The sequence below is a fragment of the Sardina pilchardus genome, chromosome 2 (genome assembly GCF_963854185.1).
Source record: "Sardina pilchardus chromosome 2, fSarPil1.1, whole genome shotgun sequence".
Lineage (NCBI taxonomy): Eukaryota > Metazoa > Chordata > Actinopteri > Clupeiformes > Clupeidae > Sardina > Sardina pilchardus.
In genome coordinates, this window is record NC_084995.1 from 5,853,023 (window position 1) to 5,877,049 (window position 24,027).

A 24,027-nucleotide genomic window follows, 5' to 3' on the forward strand; every position below is an offset into this window, starting at 1 on the left:
AAACGTGTTCTACAGTGACGTCGACGTGCGCCGAATGCTGGCAGGAACCCTTCGGTCTATGCGAGTTTTCAGAGGACTGAGCTACCGAAAACAATAGCAGCAAGCTAAAATTAGCAATAAATGTTTGGCTCATATATCGTGAGTACACATAATAAAGACTGATATTTCAAACGAGCGGTCTAAAACTGGTAAATGTGTTTATATGTATGACTATAAGAGGCCCGACTTTATACTGTAACGTTTTTAAGACAGGTGCGGGGTTTCTTAAAGTTGCGAGGAAAATTAAGCCTACATTTAAGATCTTTGTTTTCAAGAATACCATTTGTTCTTAAGTGTTTTCTTAGGAAACATTTTAAGAAGAAACATAAGAACTTTATTCATGAATATCAAATCTTCTTAAATTTGCTCTTAAGACAAAAGATAAGAAGAAAGCACCACTTAGGAAGTATTTTTGTCTTAAGAAGGCTTCGTGAATCCAGCCCCTCGAGGCTTGTAGATGGCCAAATCCTGCACCCAACCACAGCAGAAAGTCTCATAACTTTCTAACGACTTGTGGCTTTTGAACTCTTGCATAGTGTAGTAACTTTGGATGCTGGAGAGCTTCTCCAAATATCGCTGCTTTGCGCTTGGTATAAGCTTGTCCTTGTACGGTCCTTGTAGACAAGAATCTAGACTACAGTTTTGATGAGTCTCTAAACGCGACTCTTCGGAAGGCGTTGCCCCTGGCAACCAATGATACATCCTTCCAAGATGGAGGATAGGCTCAGCCCCCTCCCAAATTGTCACGTGCTCGCTCATTCCTAATAGGAGCGGGTCTGTAGTCACCAGAGTGGACACAAAACGCAACACCTCCAACCGACATGCTATACTTCTTTACGGGAAAACAATGTTATATACGAGGAAGACATGAATTAGTTGTGCCTTCGATACCCTATATAGAATATACAGAAGCTATAAGGGCGACACAGGGCACATGTTACATGAAGTTATGGGATCGCAAAAAAATCTGCAATCTATGGCTGTCCTATGGGGGTTAGCAGAGCGTTGATCACCAGCTCAATCCGTGTTTCTACTTCCGGGAATATTCCTGCCTTGGTAAGAACACGCCGATTTCACTGGCCACATGGCTCTTGTTTACTTATTGAGAAAGCCTAAGGAGACTATAGCTTTATTGTCTTATCAGCTACTGAAGTAAACATAGGTAGCCTACTGCATTGGCATAGTCTCATCTATTACATTTCGTTTTGAGTTTTAGAAATGTTTTTACCTCAGCTTTTATGGCGCGACGTAACTCATTTAATCCAAAGAAGGTAAACGCGGATATCTATAATATTTGTTCAATCAGTGCAGCACAAACACGAACGCAATGTTTTGGACTGTTTAACATTAGCTATAAACGTGGTGACTTTATGTTTGCTAGCTTACATTAGCTGATCTGGCCGTTGCTATGGAAACCATCGTCTTTTAGAAAGATGCTGAAACAAGTTGACGGGTTTTAGTAACAATCCACTGTGTTCTGTAGCCTACAGTCTGCCCCCTCGGGATCGGCATTTTGTTACATTTACCCCAGAAGGATTGAGTGATATGGGAACCAATACGCTTCCGGTATACATCTAGATGTTTCATAAGGTTGTAGCTCGTCTCGTCGTGAATCTTAGGGTTGAACTGGCCTTAGCAAATATGCCATTGTTTAGCCTTGGTAACTGCATCTGAATAATGTGGATAATTCGTAGCCCATGCATAGGCTACCTTTTGTTTATGTAGGTGTGACCCTGACAGGGTAAGGATATGTTGGACACATTCTTTTTAGATTATTTATCCAAAGACAAGTATTTTTTATCTGATCTGGATTTCCTGTGTTTTGGCTTCTTTTCAAGAGATGTAGTGAAAGAGAGCTGGCCTTTGTTTTGACAGATGGCCCATTGACAGTCACCAGTGACAGTGGGGAGGGGACAGTTATAGGTGTGACCAACCCATCTAATCTGTATTCACCTGAAAGATCACTTGGCTGTGAAGAAATCAAATTTATTTGGAAGTTTTTCCAATTAGTAGCGAAACCACCAAATATTTCACTTTCACTTTATTTTTTCACTTTTATGTAACCAGTACTTATGTTTACAAGATGCAGACTTCAGAAGTCTTCGACAGATATATTCATAGTGTGTTTTTTTTATACAGTTTGAAGACATTTGATATTATGTAAGGTTGTGTTCACACTTTATTTAGATAAAAATTTATTTACATTCACTTCACTCTGATTTTCTTATAGCGGGGGACTTCTAGATTATAACCATATGTGTCACTTTTGCATGGATGTTTTCAGTTTGACAAAAAAATAAAAAATCTAAGTTTTAGCAAACTGCCTCAGAGTTTTTGAAAGGCCTCAGACCTGGAAGTGTTAAATGCAGTTGAAATGCGGGTTGAAGCTTTCTGCCACCTGGTGGTTGTTTGGGTACATTGCCTTAGCCTCGAAAAAAATCGGCTTGACAGCCTACGGGATCTCTTCGGGATTGCCGCGACAAAAAGTGCATTCTCAACCCATACCCACTGTATGAGTGCATGGTCATATTGCTTTAAACTAGGCTAACATGTTTGTGTAGACAAGCATGCATACCAAGGCTTGAAACTCATTTTGAACATCACACAAAAACAGATGGTGTACTGACACTTTAAAGACAACAGCGATATAAGGTAACCCACGATGTCCCACTGACATTAACGTTACATAAAACGTTGAATGACAATGTGATAAGCTGAAGACTAGGATACACAAGAACACAACATCTACGCAAAATTGCATAGGCTAATCTAACACTTACTCGACCACCAGTGATCGTCGAAACGGTCATGTTTTAGCACAAAAAAAACCCACCATCTTTGTTGGAAGCTAAGCTAACAGGCTAGGCTCGTGGTCTGGAGAAAGCTGAAAGTAACTATGATGGTGGATGGTAATTTTGAAACTTCTGAAGATCTGGTGTGTGAATCCGGAACTCTTGATTAGTTATAAGAGCCGTAATACAGCAAAGAACATGAGGCCTCCAGCCACTGGGATGGACTGGCTTCTTGCCAAATCGGCTCTGAGTGGTCTGCGGGCAAAGCTGATAAGTAACTATGATGGCGGATGGTAATTTTGAAACTGATATGGCAAATGGGGATTCTGAAGATACGAGGTACAGGATGCTTCCAGCCAGATGAGCCCGGGGCAGGGCTACTACAACTGGGGTGGATTGCTCACGGAGTCGCTTGAAGATACTGAACGTTCCACACACATATTATCGCACAAATATGTGTTAGTGATATTAATGTTTGTTAAATGTCAGGTATTCTAGCCTATACTGTAAATTTTTGGGACATCTGACATGGAAATATGTAATATTCATGGTTTTGTGCAAACAAGTAGCCCCAGAAATGTTATTACCGGTAGCTCAAATGTTATAAAACACTTATAGAACGTGGGATCTTCCTCTACAGTGATTGTTGGCCCTTGGCCCACTGCCTAATTGCTGAATAAATGTATGGAAAAATTGTGAGAGAATGCTGTAAAAAGTAAAATGTGTTATTTCACTTCAACTATATTTAATTGTCCAACAAGGGCAATGTTAGGAAAAGCAATGTGGCGGCCAAAGCAAATCTGTATTCTAATTAAACTGAATGGAAATTAATATAAAATGGAATCGTGACCAAAGACCAGAGGCAGACTATACATAGTGCCATAGACATGCGACATGAAGACAACTGATGGAAAAAAAACAACCATCAGGTCTTCAATTACCTTTGGGTTTGTCTTGTACAAGAAGGTAGGCCACACTTTTCTCTTCACCGACCACAAATGCCACATCACCTGATTCATCTGGTGTGACCATTCTCAGCACTAGATGGTGCTCTCTGCCCTGGCAGCTGATCTGATTCAGATCATTGTTCTGCAGATGGTTGGAGCCCAACCACCACTGAACATGAGTCACTCCCTCTTGGGAAAGTTCACAACTGAAATGCGCATTCTCACCCACAGTAACAGCAACATTCTGCATGCCCCGAGTGATAAGCACACGTTCTGGACATGGATGGAAGAAAGGTGTGCAAAAGGCTTCCATTAGGCCTGTATTTGTGTAGAAGTAAGGGAGCAAAAGCACCAACTGTGGGGGCAAAATCTACCTTTTATGAGACATTTGCCAGGAGTAAGGGCTATCTGGTGTCATTTGTAATTGCGAATTGAAAATCCAACATACTGTCACACATATCTAACATGTGTTTTGAGAGAATGATCTTATTACAATAATGCAAAATAAAATAAGAAGAATTAACAAAATAAATGATTACCTTTGACCATTAATGTAGCTTTGCTTTGTTTTTCTCCTGTGTCACAAATGTATTCATCGTTGTCATCCACTTTCACACTGTGGACTACCAGTGTATGAGTTGTGCCTTCCTTCTGGATGGAATACTTTTTGCCCTCTTCCAGTTCCACCAAACCTTTCCTCCAGGTGACTTTGGCATTTTGACAGGATGTTGTGCAAAACAGAGTGGCATCTTTGCCCTCCAGAACTTCTTGATTTTCTAACTCTTTCATAAACAATACCACGGGTGCTGTAGTCAGAACACAGAAAGACAGAGAACAAATGAGGAATGACCTGATTCTTCTACGGAACAATAGAGGCTGAAGTCTGAGATTACCAAATATATTCATCAAACCCCAGTCACTGTAAGTAAGGGGGAATGTAAAGAACGCCAGTCATTATTGGCAAAATAAGTCTCGACAGGGCAAACAGGACAGGAAGTGATATGAAAGACGTAAATAAGGAGCACAAAACCCATCGTCTGCTACTTCTCTTCTCTTCTCTGAACATTGGGAAGGCCCATTCAAGTGAATGGAGCATTCTGCAGCCTTATGAAGAGCCGTGTACCGTAATAACAGAAGTGAAAACATGAGACTAACTGTCGGCCATATCTTATACCATATGGGTCTCAGTTAGGGCTTCTGTTAAACAGTATTTAAACAGAACATTTATGTTTTGACAGTAAAATATTTTTTTCTACCAAAGGCTACAAATGCACTTGAAATGACAGCTGTATCAGCAGCCAGAACTCTCACTGATGTCAGGCAAAAGAAAATCGGATCAGAAACTCTTGCAGAAGCATTTTGAATGAGATGCTGCTGTTTAAGCTTCCGGGGTCTGGGGCCAACTAGGATTCTCAGACATATTTTTGGAAATTTAAGTAAAAGTGAATAGTAGTTTCAACTAGAAATGCAATTCCAAGGAATTACCAGTGCATGAAAATGCAAAAATAGATAGATAATGTAGATATACAGCGCCCTCCACAATTATTGGCACCCCTGGTTAAGATGCGTTAAAAGCCTTAAAATAAATACATGTTTTATTGTAGAAGCATACTCTCACACTGAAAATTGTAGAAAAATGTAACCTTCAACTCAAGAGAATCTTAAGGTGGGAAAAAAAATCCCTGACTGAGAAATAATTATTCTTCATAAAATCACCTGTTCCACAATTATTGGCACCCCTAACAATTCCTAGGAAATAAATGTAATTAAAGTATTTCTGTCATTTCTGTCATTTCTACAGTAGTTTACAAAGTCAATCAGAGTATGTAGGAACATTTAATTAGTAATTCGTAACATCCTGTTTCCCTGGGCTATCAATATGGCGTGACACAGAGGCATTTTCTCTTCAACATGGGAAAGACAAAGGAACACACTGTTCAAGTAAGGCAGATGTGTGTCGACCTTCACAAGTAAGGCAATGGCTATAAGAAAATAGCCACTCGCACACCTGCCCATATCTATGGTCAGAGGAATCGTTAAGAAGTTTAAAACAACTGGAACAGTGGTAAACAAGCCTGGAAGAGGACACAAGTTTATTTTGCCACCACGCACAGTGAGGAGGATGGTAAGAGAAATAAAAAAATCTCCAAAACTCACTGTTACAGAATTGCATCAAATGGTTGCATCTTGGGGTCACAAAGTCTCCAAAACAACCATCAGGCGCTATCTACATGCCAACAAGTTGTTTGGGAGGCATGCACGGAAAAAACCTTTCTCACTCAAAATCATAAGTACAAACGTCTGGAGACCTTCAACTGGGACCGTGTGCTTTGGTCAGATGAGACAAAGTTAGAGCTTTTTGGCAACAAACACTCTAAGTGGGTCTGGCGTAACAAAAAGATGAGTATGCAGAACAGCACCTCATGCCCACTGTGAAGTATGGGGGAGGATTGGTGATGCTGTGGGCCTGTTTCTCTTCCAAAGGGCCTGGGAATCTTCAAAATCAAAATCAAAATCAAAATCTGGTGGCCTCTGCCCGAAAGCTTAAGATGGGTCGTCACTGGGTCTTTCAGCAAGATAATGACCCTAAACATATGGCCAAGTCTACACAGAAATGGTTCACCAGACACCATATCAAGCTCCTACCATGGCCATCTCAGTTCCCAGACCTCAACCCCATTGAAAACCTGTGGGGTGAGCTGAAGAGGAGCGTGCAGAGGAGAGGACCCAGGTCGCTGGATGATTTGGAGATTTTGTGCAAAGAGTAATGGTCGAAGATCCCTCTTTCTGTTTTCTCTAATCTTGTGAAACATTATAAGAGAAGATTAGGTGCTGTTTTATTAGCAAAAGGGGGTTGTACAAAGCATTAACATCAGGGGTGCCAATAATTGTGGCACACATGATTTGATGTAAAATAATTATTTCTTAATGTGGGATTTTTTTCCTTCTAAATAAATGCACTTGTATTAAAGGTTGGATTTTACGCTTTTTTTCATTGTGGTCCTATATTATTTGGGAAAAAAATGAATTTATTAGAAGCTAAAGAACACATCTTAACCAGGGGTGCCAATAATTATGGAGGGCGCTGTAGTTACTAAGTTGTAGCTAGGGTAAACATGGTGGTTGCATAGTTTAAAGAGAGTTGATACTGTGAAGGTAGACAGTTTAAAGCTTAAACATTCCAGTTCTAACTTAACTAATGATTTCTAACAGGTATGTGAAAATGTTAACTATGTTAACAATGACAACCAGGTTGATTGGTTTACTTAGCTAATGATTTCTTACAGTAATGGTTAAAATGCTAACTGTAGCCCCTTTCACATTGACCAAATTTAACGCTAAATCAGCCGAATTTAACGTTAAGGCTGTTCCTTTCACAGTGACGACACGGGGTGGGGAGTCAACCTGCCTCGGCAATCCAACCCGTCTCGGGGGGTAGTATTATTGCCGAGGCGTGTTGAATATGAAAGGAACAGAGGTCAACCCCGCTATTAGGGGTAAGTGAGTGATGACGTATTTGGCCAGGCAGGAGGTTAAAATACAGGAAACACACAAGAGACTAGGACAACTTTAGCTGCTGTGTCCATAGATATGTCCTACAATCACGTTTTTTATGCTGAGAGTGCCCTGAACCTCCTTTTCTCACCAATTCTGTGTCAAGTGTTTATTGTTGCTAGGTTACCAAAACCGCCTGCTGCCAGCAGCACGTCTTTTTAGAACGTTTGGCTAATGCTAGCTAACTAGCCAACGAGCTAACTGTCAGAGCAGAAGTTGTTCAGGACTCAGCACACTAAAATATGACTTCGACAGACAAAAGGACCTCATTTGGCATTCAAATAACATAACAAGTGGCCCGCCATCATTTGGAAGCTAAACCACGTAGCACTAGCATGACAGTTGTGTTTATCAGTTTATCTCCGAGGTGGTTACATGCTGCCACTCAGACATGCCACCACTACGACATGCTTCCATTTAGACATGCCTCTATTTCGACATGCTGCTATTTAGACATGCTGCCAATCCGACACATTTTAGTACCCCCATTCCGACAGTTTACAAATCCTATTTTTTTCCAAGTCAATTTAACGGACCCTATGAGCCCGACGGACGCAAAAAACACACCCATTCTTCTCTGTTACATTGCTCCGCGATTATTAGTCACAACGAGATGAAAGATTGCATGAAAGAGCAGAACCGGGGCTTTCCAACGAGACTAGACACGTGTCTGTACGATCAAGTATGACAATAAAATAAAATCATGAATTTAAATCAAAGTATATCATATTTACAGTCTATATTGCTCTGCGTTCACCCACGCAGCCACTGCTCTCGCTTGAATTACTCCGGGACCAGGCATCGCACAGACATGACACGCATATCAAATGAAAGAGGAGAAACAGAGCTTTCCATTGATACCAAACACATCGATCCTTTTGTGTTATAAAAACAGACGAAGTGACAAACAAATAAGAATGTCATATAGCTTCGGCTACCGCTATTTCGTTTGATTTACTCGTGAAACAGTGGTCAAAAAGATATGGCTTGCATGTCAGATAAAAGAGGAGAGCTAGAGCTATCCACAGATACCAATTACAACCTTCTAGGCCATAAAACAGACGAAGTGACAGCAAAATAATAACTGTAACATTAATAGCCTATTAATTACCTCATGTCAGAATGGCACGTTGTTTGGGAAAAAAGTTCAATACCGCCACTGCGACCATGAAAAAAAAAAATGTCGGAGTGGTGGGACTTTTTCCCATAAGGAGACATGACTCCACTACGACAATTGGACGTCAATGTCGGAGTGCTGGTATGTCGGAATGAACGGCGGATACCCTCCGAGGTCCAAGGCATGCTTGACGTCATTGTTCACTCCCAAATTGCGTGTGACGTGCTGCTTGGCAACGCCGCCCATAACTCACCTCTGAAACCGGCTTCAGACAACCCCGGGACCAAAACACGTCTACCTTTCACATTGCGAAATCACCTGAACCCGCTATTTCTTAAACGCTAATGTATCGTTTCTGAATGTGAAAGGGGCTTGTGTTAGCAATGCTAACTATATTAACAATGCTAACCAGGTTGATTAGCTTACTTAGCTAACATGTTAACTATACTAACAATGCTAACTATGCTAACCATGCTAACTAGCTAACTTGCTAATGAGGACTTTTATATTGAAACATTTGTTGCTAGGGTATCCATTAGTGATGCGCGGTTCAGCCCATTACCCGCGGATATCCGCGGGTTTACCCGCGGGTCGGGAGGATTTGGATAGGCCTAGTATTTTTTTCTAAATATTGCGGGTGGGTCGGGTCAAAAAAGTAAAAATGCACATTTCTCACTTGTTAAAGGTTGGGTACGGAATTCGCAAAACGGCCGGCAGATTTTGAATACATACAACCTCAAGTCCCGCCCTCCATGCACCAACGAAAATTATGCGCGAGAGCGAGCCAGGCTAAATGAAATGCCAGCCTGGCGTCTACAGCACTATGAGCTCTATACAATCGCCCACATCAACTTCCCCAATTACATTCTTTATTCACCTCCAAAGGGTTGTAGGTAATAGTTCCACAAATCAGACAAGGTAGATGATTTTATAGCCTACATTATGGTAAAAGCACCTTAGTCTACCAGCCCTTTCGTTCGGAAATTCTAAAACAAAGATGCATTTTAATACACCAAAATAACATTTGATATAGGCTACCTTACATCTTTCAGTAGCCATAGGTGTGTATATTTGAACAGAATCTGGTTTGGTTCTTACCAGGGCGTTTATCTTCTGAAATATCCGAGTTTAGTGCTGGCCCGCTGGTTCGCCTATTCCACTGTAGCTCCAAGCGGTTAAGTTTCGATTTCATGTTTACAGCACTCTTCGAGTCACGGTAAAATGTAATTTTTGCTACATAGCTTATTTATTGCGTGGGTGATTGAGTTTCCGTAGGTATCCGCTGCCTTAGTAGGCCTATGTATAGAAATGAAGTGACACATACAATTTGAGGGGAACATTATGGGACGTGTAGCAGGCCTAGTTACTTTCGTTTCAGCACTGACTCGCGGTCAACAGCTTTCGTGCTATGTGCACGAACGGGTCGCGCGCGCGGGGGGAGGGGGAGGAGGAAGAGGAAGACCGTTAGATTGACAAATGAGCTGTGAAATGATGGTATGGGGTTTAGAATTCTATTGGCTGGAGTTTTTCGAGCCCTGCCCGTTCCGCAGATGATTGACATGTTTAATTTCCATTTCAGTACTTCCAACTCAGTGGCTGTAAGTGGGTTAGGAATAGGATTTCAAGTGATTTTGCAAAAATGACCAAAAAAGCTAATTCCATACCCTACCTTTAACTTCCGACATATTAGGTGGCAATGCGCCTGCAATACACAGGAGGTGTGGTCGAGCGCAAAACATAATTTCTCCTAAATTCAGCACCCAAATGCGCCATGCGTGACTGACTGAAAAAAGTAAATCGTGCATTCGCTACTTTATGGACATGGAGCCTAATGATCTGGGACATCGAAGGTTGTGCACAATGCGAGAACACCCTGCTTCTGTCACGAATAAACAGCTGTGCTTGTTAAATGCTTGGCAGTGTTTCACGCAAAAGTAGGCTCGCCTATGAAGTTGCAAGGGGAAATATGAATGGAAACTTGTTATGATGAAGATGAGATTTAACACCGGCTATGTCTAGGCTGCAGATTATGAATGGTGTGGAAGAGCGCAGATTGTCAAAATGACCGATCATTGTAACCCGCTGTTGTCCTCATGTGGGAGAATTAGGCTAATTAGGCTACGAAAGACGTTAGGTGCGTTTTTTTCCTTTCCGCGGGTCGGGTCGGATTTGGGTCACAATTCGAACATATTTTTGCGGATTGGGCGGGGCGGTTTGGATCTCCTGAAGAGTCGGGTTCGGGCGGGTTTTAAAAAAAGCCCACCCGCGCATCACTAGTATCCATGGTGGCCACTATCAGGAATAAAGAAGTTACAGTAGTATAATCATGTTGGTTGCTATGAAAACTGTCATAAATGCTTAATTTCAATGGTTGCTATGTTGGTTGCGTCAAGGTTTCATGTAGTTGACTGGAAGCATAGTTGATGATAACTGACAGTTGGAATGGTTGAACAGTTAAATAGTTGAGTAGTTTCAATGGTTAAATGATTTATTAGTGTATTATTACAGTGAGGACTTTTATTTTGAAACAGTTGTGGACAAAGGAAACCGTTAAACAGGATATTTTATGCTCATTGAGCTCAATGCAAATCAAACAGGCTAATAGGCTAACTGGAAAAAGCACCATGCCAGTCTCTAGCTATGGTGAAGGGTATGTGATGATGTGGGGCTATTTTAATTCCAAAGGCCAAGGGAACTTTATCAGGATGCATAATATCCTGGATCCATGAAATAGCTGGCCTTTAAAAATAAAAACATATTAAAAATCCTCCTGCTCCTATGGGAATTTAACATAGGGGTCAATTACTTATGCTCCCTGTATTTAAGGAAGAACATTTATCTATTTACGATACATTCTTCAATCACAAAGAAAATTAGTGTCCTTAGCGGTTTGATTTTTACTCATTTTTTGAATTAAGGCATTACAATCAATTCTCAAAAGATGATTTTATATTCCTCTTTTTAGTCAACTTTAGCATGGGTATGAATACTTACTATAGCCACTGTAATCAACAAAATGTTACATCCTTGTTATGGGCTACTGGTCAGATAGTGGAGCATTTCCAGTTTCCAAGTTCCAAGGCTTTCTCAGCCACAACATAATAATGTAAACTTTCAGGAGGATATTTCTGTCCACAGCAACCATCCTGTATAACAACTGCCTTCTGTGGTGGGAGATCAAACTCATCCTTTGAATTGCAATATAGAAGAATGCCCATAAAAAGCACATTGACCATTCTACCCATCTCTCTAGATAAAATAAACGTATACACAAATGTCACTGAAATCCGAAAGAGTGAGATTAAAATTCCCATTTGGTCATCTGGCATGAAATGACTAGCCTGACTCTCGCCAGACCCTTGTAGTTCCGCCATGCTCCACCAGAGGCGTTTCGCTGAGCTCCACACAAGGGTCTGGACGCGAGGGCAATCCAAACCCCTGCCAGTGATCAAAAAATGAGCAACCAATCAGGAGCGCCGAAGCGAGTGTTTGATTCAAATAACAATGGCGGCACGCAGCGAGGAGTCTTGTGCTGACATTGATTCTGCTATTTCAACTGTTTTGTCGAATCTATCGAGTATTCATTCTTTAAAAGATTAACAGAGAATAGTTTTGAAGACATTTATTGGTGGCAAGGATGTTTTTACTCTTCTTCCGACCGGGTTTGGCAAGAGCTTGAAGAAGCCTAGCACGTCATTCAAGATAACAGGCAAGTGGTTTATCAAATCACATGCGAGGATGTTTTACAAGGACCCGCCTTCATAAATACTTCTCCTATCGAGAAGTCCCAGATCCTTGTGTGAAGCAGACAGCGAACTACAGGATCTGGCGAAAGTCAGGTTATGAAATGACCTAGCTGTGACAAAAGACAGACAAAAATCTACCAATCAGTTTGATGAAGAGAGCACAATGGAACAAATAAAAAATAAAAATCATAAAACATCTTACCAGTGATTTTAATGAAGGCTTTGGTATGGTTGGCTCCTGAGATGCAGCAATAATCCCCCGTGTCCTCACATTTCACTGAATTGATGGTGATCTCAACAACGGCTCCAACTTGCTTCATTTGGTATTTCTCTCCAGATGTGAGCACTAATAGTCCTTTCCTCCATTCCACAGGTACTCCAGGCTTGGAGAGCTCACATCGTAGAGTTACACTGCTTCCCTCAACAGCTTCCTGGCTCTCAAGCTCATGAACGAAGATCACAGGCAATGCTAAAGAATGATTGTAAAGTTGTGAAAACCAAGGACATTAAACACAACAGACATACAAAAACTCAGACTATTAGAAACAAGTGATTACATTTTGCATTTCTTAGCCAAGAATCAGACCACAATGGTCAACAACGTCTGTGAATAACAAAGAACATGGAGACACAGACTACCCTTCCTTCAAAGTGTAGGCATAACATTTGTTTTGTTCTGTCAGATTACATCAAAATTATACCGTTTACTTTGATGCTGGCAGTTGTCTTATTGGCTCCACAATAACAAACATATAGTCCAGAATCTTCAGTTATCAGATTTGATATCTTCAGCTCTACAATTGATCCAGCTTGCTTCATTTGGTATTTTTGTCCAGAGCTTATCACTTCAGAACCTTTCTTCCATCCAACAGGTACACCAGATTTGGAGAGTTCACATCGTAGAGTGACACAGCTTCCCTCAATGGCCTCCTGGCTCTCAAGTTCATGTACGAAGGTCACAGGTAAAGCTAAAGAATCATCACAAAGATATGAAACTCAGGAATGCTATGCCCAACAAGCAGACTCTGTGACAGGTGGTTTTACACCCTTTTCCGCATCATGCAGAAATTTCAATGGTCTCTTCTTCACATTTTAAGTCACTGTAAAATATGTTTTGTTAATTGGGAGTGAAATGATCGTACCCTTTACTTTGACGTTGGCTGATGTGCTATTGTTTCCACAATCACAAACATAGACTCCAGAATCTTCAGGTGTCAGATCTAAGATCATCAGCTCTACAGTGAATTCAACCTGCTTCATTTGGTATTTCTGTCCAGACTTGATCACTTCAGGGCCTCTTCTCCATTCCACAGGTACTCCAGGTCTGGAAAGCTCACAGTGTAAAATGGCACTGCCTCCCTCTACAGCATCCTGGCTCTCAAGTTCATGTACGAAGGTCACAGGTAAAGCTAAGGAAGCATTACAAAGATATCAAACCCAGAAAAGCTATGCCCAAGAAACATACAAGTCAGATTTATCAACAAGTGTTGTTACACACTATTGGCTTGCAACGAAATCACAAGACAACGGTCAACAACTCATACTAATGACACCAAATGCAGAAACACAGATGACCATCTCTTCACATTGTAAGCCACTGTAAGAGATGTTTTGTCAGTCGGGAGTGAAATGATCGTACCCTTTACTTTGACGTTGGCTGATGTGCTATTGTTTCCACAACCACAAACATAGAGTCCAGAATCTTCAGGTGTCAGATCTAAGATCTTCAGCTCTACAGTGGATTCAACCAGCTTCATTTGGTATTTCTGCCCAGACTTGATCACTTCAGGGCCTCTTCTCCATTCCACAGGTACACCAGGTCTGGAAAGCTCACAGTGTAAAATGACACTGCCTCCCTCTACAGCATCCTGGCTCTCAAGTTCATGTACGAAGGTCACAGGTAAAGCTAAGGAAGCATTACAAAGGTATCAAACTCAGAAAAGCTATGCCCAACAAACATACAAGTCAGATTTATCGACAAGTGTTGTTACACACTATTGGCTTGCCATGAAATCACAAGACAACAGTCAACAACTCATACTAATGACACTAAATAAAGAAACACAGATGACCTTCCCTTCACATTATAAGCCACTGTAAGAGATGTTTTGTCAGTCGGGAGTGAAATAATCGTACCCTTTACTTTGACGTTGGCTGATGTGCTATTGTTTCCACAATCACAAACATAGACTCCAGAATCTTCAGGTGTCAGATCTAAGATCTTCAGCTCTACAGTGGATTCAACCAGCTTCATTTGGTATTTCTGTCCAGACTTGATCACTTCAGGGCCTCTTCTCCATTCCACAGGTACTCCAGGTCTGGAAAGCTCACAGTGTAAAATGGCACTGCCTCCCTCTACAGCATCCTGGCTCTCAAGTTCATGTACGAAGGTCACAGGTAAAGCTAAGGAAGCATTACAAAGATATCAAACCCCTGGAAAATTATGCCCAACAACCATGCAAGTCAGACTCATCAACAAGGTGTTGTTACACGCTGTATACATTGGCGTGTCACAAAATCACAAGAAAGAAGGTAATAACTAGTAACGGGCGGTATAAACAATATGCGATATAAACGATATAAAACTGGCCTGCGATAGAGATTTCAGTTATATTGCACTATCGCGGTATGCATGTTGATGACGAAATTCAGGGCTCCAGAATGTGGCCACATGCGGCCAAACTTTCTAAGAGCGCAACCAAAGATCAAAGTTAGCATTGTTAGCATAGTTGACATTTTTAGCATAACTGCTAGAAATTATTACTAAGTTAGCTAATCAACCTGGTTAACATTGTTAGCATTGTTAGCATAGTTACCATTTTTAACATAACTGATAGAAATCATTAGCTAGGTTAGCTAATCAACCTGGTTAGCATTGTTAACATTGTTAGCGTTGTTAGCATAGTTACCATTTTTAACATAACTGATAGAAATCATTAGCTAGGTTAGCTAATCAACTTGGTTAGCATTGTTAACATTGTTAGCATTTTTACCATAACTGTTAGAAATCATTAGCTAAGTAAACCAAACCAATCAACCTGGTTATCATTGTTAACATAGTTAAAATTTTAACATACCTTTTAGAAATCATTAATTAAGTTAGAACTGGAATGTTTAAGCTTTAAACTGTCTACCTTCACACTCAGGGGTGTGATTGGCAAAGGACAAAAAAAAAGGAAAATATATTCGACCCCGATTTCATTAAAAAGCATGTAAATATTTAATTTTTCATTTGCCTACCAGCCTATAACAATGCTTGTGACGGAAACATCCCAAAACAACGGCACCCATAAAATTGCTGTTGTTTTGAGAAGTATTTCTCATGCAACCATGCAAAGGCAATGGAATAATGTGCATGAGGCCCATATATTGTAGCATCACAATGGTTACTGTTAGTAGTTAGTAAGGCAATGAATACCAAAAACCATAAATATGTAGGTTTCAGACATACTGTACAGTAACTCATTGATATCCCTGAACTGTCGGATCTTTGTACGTCATCGCTAATTAAGCTGCTCTGACAGGGGTTAGCTTATGTTAGCGCATATACTGTATAGTAGTAGATTGGTTGTTGGCTTGTTAGCTTGCTATGTCAGACAAAAACTCAAAAAACACCAAATGTGCATGTACATACCCTGGACTTCAAGGCTGGCTTTTGTTGAGAGTCCACCCAGGATTTCACAACAGTATGTCCCTGAGTCTTTGTCAGTGACATTGTGAATAGTGAGCTTCATGACTTTTTCTTCCTGGATCATGTCATACTTTTCACTTTTTTTAATGGCCTTCCCATCCTTGGACCATTTGATGTCAGGGCTGGCCTCAGACAGTTCACAAATAAATACAGCATCCTCTCCGGACACTGCACAGACGGTTTGGAGCGCTCTGGATACACTGACAGCAGTGCCTACAACAGCACCAGATGAATGATCACATTTCAGGTTCCATTACTGTATTTGAATTCTATCCATTCTATGAATCTGTACAATAATGGCAAAGGGCACACTAACAGAGAGCACAGTATAAATGTACAGTGTAAGTCAGTAATATTGACATACCTTCAACAAAAAGAGTGGTTTTTGAGACAAGGTCTTTGATGGTGAAGATGACTTCACCAGTGTCACTGCTAGTCACATGTTCGATGGTCAAAGTGTACTTGCGACCCTTTTTGCTCACATCAAAGCGTCCACCAGCACTGACAGGATTGCCATTGACATTCCAGGAGTATGCATCTGCGCTCTCTCGAGACAGAATACATTCAAAGCTGCATGTCTCTCCTGCTTTAGCTTCAACTGGCTTCAAGCGCTTAGTGATTCCAATGTTAATATCTGCAATACATTGAGAAAGAGTATGAGATACTGTAGAACTATTTTTAAAAAGATGAAACATAATGTCAGCTTCTACCTCATGATCACTGGTTAAACCTCATAGAAAGAACCTATGTACCACATAGTGGTATATAATATGAGCGCTGCTCAGTTCTGCATACTACCTCCTCATTAAATAAATCAACCTTCTCCATTTCTATCCATCTCCTAGTTCACCCCCTTCTCCTACAACTACAAGTATGTAAGCAAGTGAGGCTGGTGAGCTGGGCCAAGAGGGCTTTCTAGCCATCTTCTAGACATCTGGAAATCTTTAGATGTGTGCTGTTCTTATACCGCAATTTCCCGACTATTAGCCACGGCTTATACATCGATTTTGCAAAATTTCCTCTGCTGTGAGGTTAATACAGGGGGGCAATCAATATGGTGTTAATATGGTTTTGTTTCTTTTAACTTGCATAAAACACTGTCCTGCGGCTTATATGCGGGAAATTACTGTACATATCCCAGAAAACCTAATCAATCATGCTTGATCAATCAATCAATGTGCTTGGTACAATGCCATGGTCTAAGGCGCACATTTAACATCTTAGCATGTTTTACTGTATGACTACGGGCCTACATATCTAATTTAGGAGGGATCAGCCTGGATCTGAATATGTTGATTCCTCATGATTTGTCCTAATTAGGCTGGTAAGATTAATTTAATCTGTATCATAGAAATTAGATCAATATTCAATGTAACCTTTCCCTATGAAGAACATTATAAAACATGAAATGACATGACTTAAAATGTATTATTACCATTCTCATTCTTATGTTTATGCTTATGGTTCTAAGCAGCATATTAGTATACTCATCATATATCATAAGGAAGTACCCATTCATGGCATACATTTTTTAATACAAAAAGAGATGCGTTTCAGAGAGAGAGCAGAAATAAAAGGTCTTATTAGGCCTACCTCTGACAGTCACTTTAGATTTGGCAAGGTCTGTGCCAAGATCGCAGCTATATTCACCAGCATCCTCCTTGGTGATGTCATGAATGGTAAGACCCAAGGCTTTGCCAGTTTGTAAAAGATCATACTTGGAGCTGGCAGCAAGGACCTCACCATCTTTCCTCCAGACAACGGATACCCTTGGTTTTGAGGCTTCACACTTCAATGTGATCTTCCCATTCTCCTCCCCAACCACATCGTCCAAAGACTTGAGAAACACAGCTTTTTTCTCTGACAAGTAAAGCAGGTTAGTAAACTTTACTTTCCATCAAGCTAACTTACAGTGTTCAAATATTAACACTTATCAACTGTTTTTGAAATGGACCACAACATGGCCATAAGTCAAACAAATATCTTGTTTTACCTTTCACCTTCAGGGAGGCTGTTTCCTTCTTGTCCCTGACAGTAACTGTGATCATTCCACTATCCTCAGCTGGGAGATTCTTCAGAGTGAGAGTGTGGCGCTTGCCCACTTGTCGAATCGTGTTCACTTCATTTGAGCACAACTGCTTCTCATTCAAAAGCCAACACACTTCTTCATCTGCATAATTAAGCTCACAGCTGAACATGGCTTCCCCATCCTCCTCCACCTCTGCATCCTCCAAGTGTTTTGTGAAATTGATGTCTCGAACTAAAAAGCAATACCATTAATTCAATTTAGGCTCTTAATATCTCAGTTCATAATTGCATTTTGACACAAAAACAGCAATACATAATATATACATATAGATATATATAGATATATAAATATATTTTTATAGTATAGGAGCATAATAATCTTTTGGAGTATTTTAGGATGTGCCCAGAGTAGACTTGGAATTTTGAGTTCAGCCAAATTGGAAGTGTTGCCACTAATATTTGTGGAACCACTACTGTGTTTACGTAGCATGGGTGCCAGACTATCCAATTGAGTGAAGAGGCATGTTTCCCTGGTTCAGTTGAAACACACCCCATAATCACAGCCCAATGGAGCAGTATCAGATTCAAACTCTGACTAGAATGTTGAGTATGACAACATCAGGCTACTGCCATGCCCACATGTCAAACTCCCTTGGACATACTGTATCTCTCTTTTACGAGGTAGTACATGACTGTAATGTAATTTTAGTCGTCAACAAGCAACAAGCTTAAAGCAACACTAAAGCACTTTTCCTCTGTCGCACGAACGTTATTTGTTTATCCATCAAAAAATGATGTCTACACACAGGGTAGAGTATGTTGCATGATGTAATGAAAGTATGATGTATTGCGAAATTTGTAAAATTGAAGAAGGGCAAGTCATTCACCTTCCAACAAGATAATGATCCTAAACATACTGCCAAAAGAGCAAAGCAGTGACTTAAGAATAGGAAGGTGAATATCCTTGAGTGGCCAAGTCAGAGCAGCCCTAACTTAAATTCTAAAGAAAATCTGTGGATTGACTGAATTTGAACAATTCTGCAAGGAAGATTAGGCAAATAATCCCTGATCTAGGTGTGCAAAGCTAGAGACATATCCAAACAGATTGATGAAAGCAAAAGGAAGCTCTACAAAGTATTAAATCAGGGGTATGGTGACTTTTCCAACCCTGTTATTCCAGTTTTTCATTTTTTTAAAATTCATTTTCAGAACTGTTGTCTTTTCCCCCCATTATTTTGATGTTGTTCATCTAAATGTGTAAATAAACTGGAAAATATATATTTTTTAAATGGGTTTTGATTTCAGGCTGTAAGACACATAAAGTAACTATTTCAAAATGTTTGATGATTTTCTATAGGCACTGTAATGCTAAAGTTTATTAAAAAGAGGTATAACAAATTGATCTTAATGCCTCAATAAAAAAACTTGGGAAAATCCAACTTAAATATAGGAAGAATCCACGACTCAAGGGCCCATCTGTCTAGGGTCAGTTACAGTACAGTAAGGTCATTTTTAGTCTCAGAAGGCTCAAATAGTCCAGTGTAGGAAATAAATTGTTCATAGGGATTAGTAATTAGGAACTAGTAATTACGATTAATCACATAATCGAATCGAATAATCGTAAATAAATAAATGTTCTTCTTTAAAATACAGGGCCTATAAATTTACATAACCCTATGTTAAATTCCCATAGAGGCAGGTAGATTTCATGGATCCAGGATACTCAGCATCCTGATAAAGTTCCCTTTGCCTTTGGAATTGAAATAGCCCTACATCATCACCGTACCATTAAATGCCGCCAGTCCGACATGCTGCCACTTCGACATGCTTTTTGTCAGCATCCCACTATTCCGGCATGCTGCCAATCTGACACATTTTAGTACCGACAGTCTACCAGTCCTATTGTTTTTTTTTAAATTAAATTTATCTTTGCGGTTCCTGCATCAAATTCCAACATCCTGAGAGGCGCGGATGAGCTGTGGGCTAATGTCATCTGCACCCGCAGCTATTGCCTATTCCACCTGCCATCCACCCAAGGCAACGTTTTAAAAAATGAAATACCGCCACTCTGACAATGGAAAAAAATGTTGGAGTGGTGGGATGTTTGAAAACAAGGGTAGTGACACTACCAAGGACACTACCAAGGTAGTTGCTATCATGGTTAGCATTATGCTTTGGGGGAATGGTGTGTTACATTTTGTCTTGATAAAACAAAACATTGTGTTGAAAAGACAAACTTATCTTTCCAGAGAGTGCTACGTAAGTCTCTTCATACCAAGAAAAATACCAAATTGATGGGTTTTTTTATCTTAAAATAAGATTAATAATACTTGGTTAGATATTTTTTGCAGTGCAGGGGGAGCTCTGTAGAGAAAAAATCAACAATAAAAGTGAGAAAGAGTGAGAAAAATGACTGGAGTCACAAAACGGCCCTTTAAACTTCAAAGCATCAGTTGAGGGCTGCAACTTCACTTTTTAAATGACAAAATCCTGGCATAACTACTGTTGTCAGTTATATAGTGGGGCAGCCGTGGCCTAGGTTAGGGCTTCAAGCTTGTAACCGGAGGGTTGCCGGTTCGATCCCCGACCAGTCCACGGCTGAACTATTGAGCAAGGCACCTAACCCCTCACTGCTCCCCGAGCGCCGCTGGTTGGGCTGGCAGCTCAATGCTCTGGGTTAGTGTGTGATTCACCTCACTGTGTGTTCACTGTGTGCTGTTTGTGTTCACTAATTGGGTAAAATTGGGTTAAATGCAGAGACTGAATTTCCCTCACGGGATCAAAAAAGTATATATTCTATTCTATTCTATTTAAAAGTATTTGAAATGAACATGATTCCTTAATGTCTATTGACATATCAGGGCTATTTTATGATTAATTGAAATACATGTCTTTCACACAGTTCCATGTATCGGAACGACACCAATTACCGCCCGTCCCCTATGTCCACCTTCTTACGTGTATGCGCTATTTAAAAGTAATTTCTATACAAACAAAGACGGCAGGTTCCTTTAAAAAACACAAGCGCACACACACACACACACACACACACACACACACACACTAAAGTGTGGATCAGGCCGATTTTTTCTGTCCGCGAACGACCCGAGCCCGACAACGCAGTGATCGAATCCGACCCTAACCCGACAGGCATTAAGATATTTGTGTCCGAGCCCGACTGGGCCCGACACAGTTCAAATCACACTATTTGCATAGGCATACTAGAGACAGACGTGGATATTGCTTGTGTGGAAAGTCCGATTGTATCAATCAATTGAAAGGCATTCGGAACGTCGGCACAGATAAGCGGAGCCATGAGCGCACACACACACACGGAGCAAGAAGTGCACGCGTTAGAACAAGAGGCCGGGAGGGCACAGTTATAGGCTATGTCTACATGCCATGATTTTCCTCTCTCGTTTTTGATGGTCTTAAACTCTCCAGAGGCTAACTTCTGTTTGCAATCTTCCATCTTAGCACGGCTCACAACTGCACTTAGCCTACTGGATGTGTTTCGTTGTCGCATGCAATAGAAAAATCTCGCGCACAAGAGGAAATATGTTATGCTGTTAAGATCAGGAATCAAGATAATCAGGATAATCTATTACAAACCTATCACAAAAACGAACATCAAGTGAAATAAGTTGTTTTTCATTTTACATTTCAAATGTCTTATCGCGCTGATGTGTCCGGGTCCGACCCGAGCCCGAACATAAGTTCTAAATATTTGTCCGACTCGGTTTCCGACGGGTCCCGTCGGGCTTCGGTCGGGTATCCATGCTCTAACACACACACACACACACACACACACACACACCATAGGTGTATCTAAACTAGCTATGTACCAAAAATGACATTTTACTGTGACTCGATGAGAATTCTCGGTCTAACTGTTGATGTACCGTGTGAAAGGGCGAAAATAGGCGAACCACAAGGCCAGCACTAAACTCTGAGCATGGCAAACAAAATCGGATATTTAAGGAGGTAAAAGGCCCGGTAAGAACCACACCAGATTTTGTTCAAATCTACAGTACACACCTATGGCTACTGAAAAATGTAGGGTTCATTTACTAAGTGCTATTTTGAGGTATCAAAAAAGCAATTGTTGTTTTAGAATTTTCGAATGAAAGGGGTGGTACATACGGTGGCCCTGAAGTGCAAAACACAACACAAATAAGACAACACAACACAAATAAGACAACACAACACAAAGAGAGAAATCACGGCCCCGAAGTGCACAACACAACACAAAAAGAGACAACACAACACAAAAAAGAGAAAAAACGGCCTCGAAGTGCACAACACAACGGCAAATCACACAACACAACACAAAAAGAGACAACACAACACAAATAAGACAACACAACACAATTAGAGAAACCTCGGCCCCGAAGTGCACAACACAACGCAAAAAGAGACAACACAACACAAAAAGAGACAACACAACGACATTAACCAAAACGGAAGAGGTAGGTACCCTCAGGCCACATGAATCGTCGCTGATTGGACAAAATAGCTGCTCTTAAATAAGCAAATTAATGTGTGAAGTTATAATTTTTCTTTGATTCTATGACAGTCAGTGTCATGCAAGTGTGGATATCAATAAAATCTCCAGAATGTTAGCTTTCATTTGACACCAATATTATGCTTCTACTCAAAGGGCTACTTGTGTAATAAGAGTTTTATTGTCAGTATGCACCATTAAATCTTCGAATTATTTCAGCCTGCATGTCTCTTTATATCTTTTAATGAATGTTACGGGGACTTTACTAGGGTTTATAAAGTAAAGTCGCATATCACTGAAATCGTCTATCCCTTGGCTTCAACATTATCCGGTTTTCAATGACGAGGCATGTGGTTGACTAGTGCTGTCGTCATTCAAAGCTGGGGAGCCTGATTGACAGCTCTCTTGCCCAATCTCCTCCGGTTTCGAATATCTCGTTGCAGAAAGACATGTGGGGTAGCTACTACGGTAACCAGTGGGATCTCACGAAAATTACCATATATGGTATATGACGGTATCTAGAACGGTGACAGAGTTACAAGCTGTTTTACTTCCTGATTTCAATTCGCAGTCAGATGATTTGTTTCGAACTTGTTGCTTTTGTATGAGTTGGATTATACATCTACCAAACATATTATGAATAAAACACAACGTGGATAGCCTATTCCATTACTATGGGTTCTTATGGACATGTGAAGAGCATGCTATTTTCTGCAGGCTGTACGTAGGCTACGTGTCCCAGTTGTTTTGTCCAATCAGCGATGATTCATGTGGCCCGAAGGTACCTACCTCTTCCGTTGTGTTGTCTCTTAATTGTGTTGTGTTGTCTCTTTTTGTGTTGTGTTGTGTGATTTGCCGTTGTGTTGTGCACTTCGGGGCCGAGGTTTCTCTAATTGTGTTGTGTTGTCTTATTTGTGTTGTGTTGTCTCTTTTTGGGTTGTGTTGTGTGATTTGCCGTTGTGTTGTGCACTTCGGGGCTGTGTTTTCTCTTTTTGTGTTGTGTTGTCTCTTTTTGTGTTGTGTTGTGTGATTTGCCGTTGTGTTGTGCACTTCGGGGCCATGTTGTCTCTTTTTGTGTTGTGTTGTCTCTTTTTGTGTTGTGTTGTGTGATTTGCCGTTGTGTTGTGCACTTCGGGGCCGTGTTGTCTCTTTTTGTGTTGCGTTGTCTCTTTTTGTGTTGTGTTGTCTCTTTTTGTGTTGTGTTGTGTGATTTGCCGTTGTGTTGTGCACTTCGAGGCCGTTTTTTCTCTTTTTTGTGTTGTGTTGTCTCTTTTTGTGTTGTGTTGTGTGATTTGCCGTTGTGTTGTGCACTTCGGGGCCGTGTTGTCTCTTTTTGTGTTGCGTTGTCTCTTTTTGTGTTGTGTTGTCTCTTTTTGTGTTGTGTTGTGTGATTTGCCGTTGTGTTGTGCACTTCGAGGCCGTTTTTTCTCTTTTTTGTGTTGTGTTGTCTCTTTTTGTGTTGTGTTGTGCACTTCGGGGCCGTGATTTCTCTCTTTGTGTTGTGTTGTCTTATTTGTGTTGTGTTGTCTTATTTGTGTTGTGTTTTGCACTTCAGGGCCACCGTAGGTACATGTAGCGCTAACGTTAGCTGGGAGCTAACATCAGGTT

At 40.7% G+C, this 24,027-nt stretch overlaps 2 protein-coding genes across 10 annotated transcripts in view; one reads left to right on the top strand and one right to left on the bottom strand.

Annotated features, from left to right (window-relative positions):
- The window catches only part of atg9b (autophagy related 9B), an 839,198-nt gene that overhangs the window by 539,151 nt on the left and 276,020 nt on the right, over window positions 1-24,027 (top strand). The gene's annotated exons all lie outside the window — the stretch shown is intronic.
- Window positions 1-24,027, bottom strand: part of obscnb (obscurin, cytoskeletal calmodulin and titin-interacting RhoGEF b) — a 345,273-nt gene that overhangs the window by 204,545 nt on the left and 116,701 nt on the right. For 6 of the 9 annotated variants that reach the window (XM_062517325.1, XM_062517319.1, XM_062517297.1 and 3 more), the window contains exons 29-38: window positions 17,881-18,147; window positions 17,481-17,747; window positions 16,252-16,521; window positions 15,831-16,100; window positions 14,333-14,599; window positions 13,836-14,102; window positions 13,339-13,605; window positions 12,898-13,164; window positions 12,399-12,665; window positions 4,318-4,584 (exon numbers count right to left, since the gene is read on the bottom strand). In XM_062517325.1, coding sequence (XP_062373309.1) covers window positions 4,318-4,584; window positions 12,399-12,665; window positions 12,898-13,164; window positions 13,339-13,605; window positions 13,836-14,102; window positions 14,333-14,599; window positions 15,831-16,100; window positions 16,252-16,521; window positions 17,481-17,747; window positions 17,881-18,147 — 2,676 coding nt within the window. The remainder of the gene's footprint in view (window positions 1-4,317; window positions 4,585-12,398; window positions 12,666-12,897; window positions 13,165-13,338; window positions 13,606-13,835; window positions 14,103-14,332; window positions 14,600-15,830; window positions 16,101-16,251; window positions 16,522-17,480; window positions 17,748-17,880; window positions 18,148-24,027) is intronic. The other 3 variants (XM_062517305.1, XM_062517313.1, XM_062517333.1) reach the window with 3 other exon arrangements.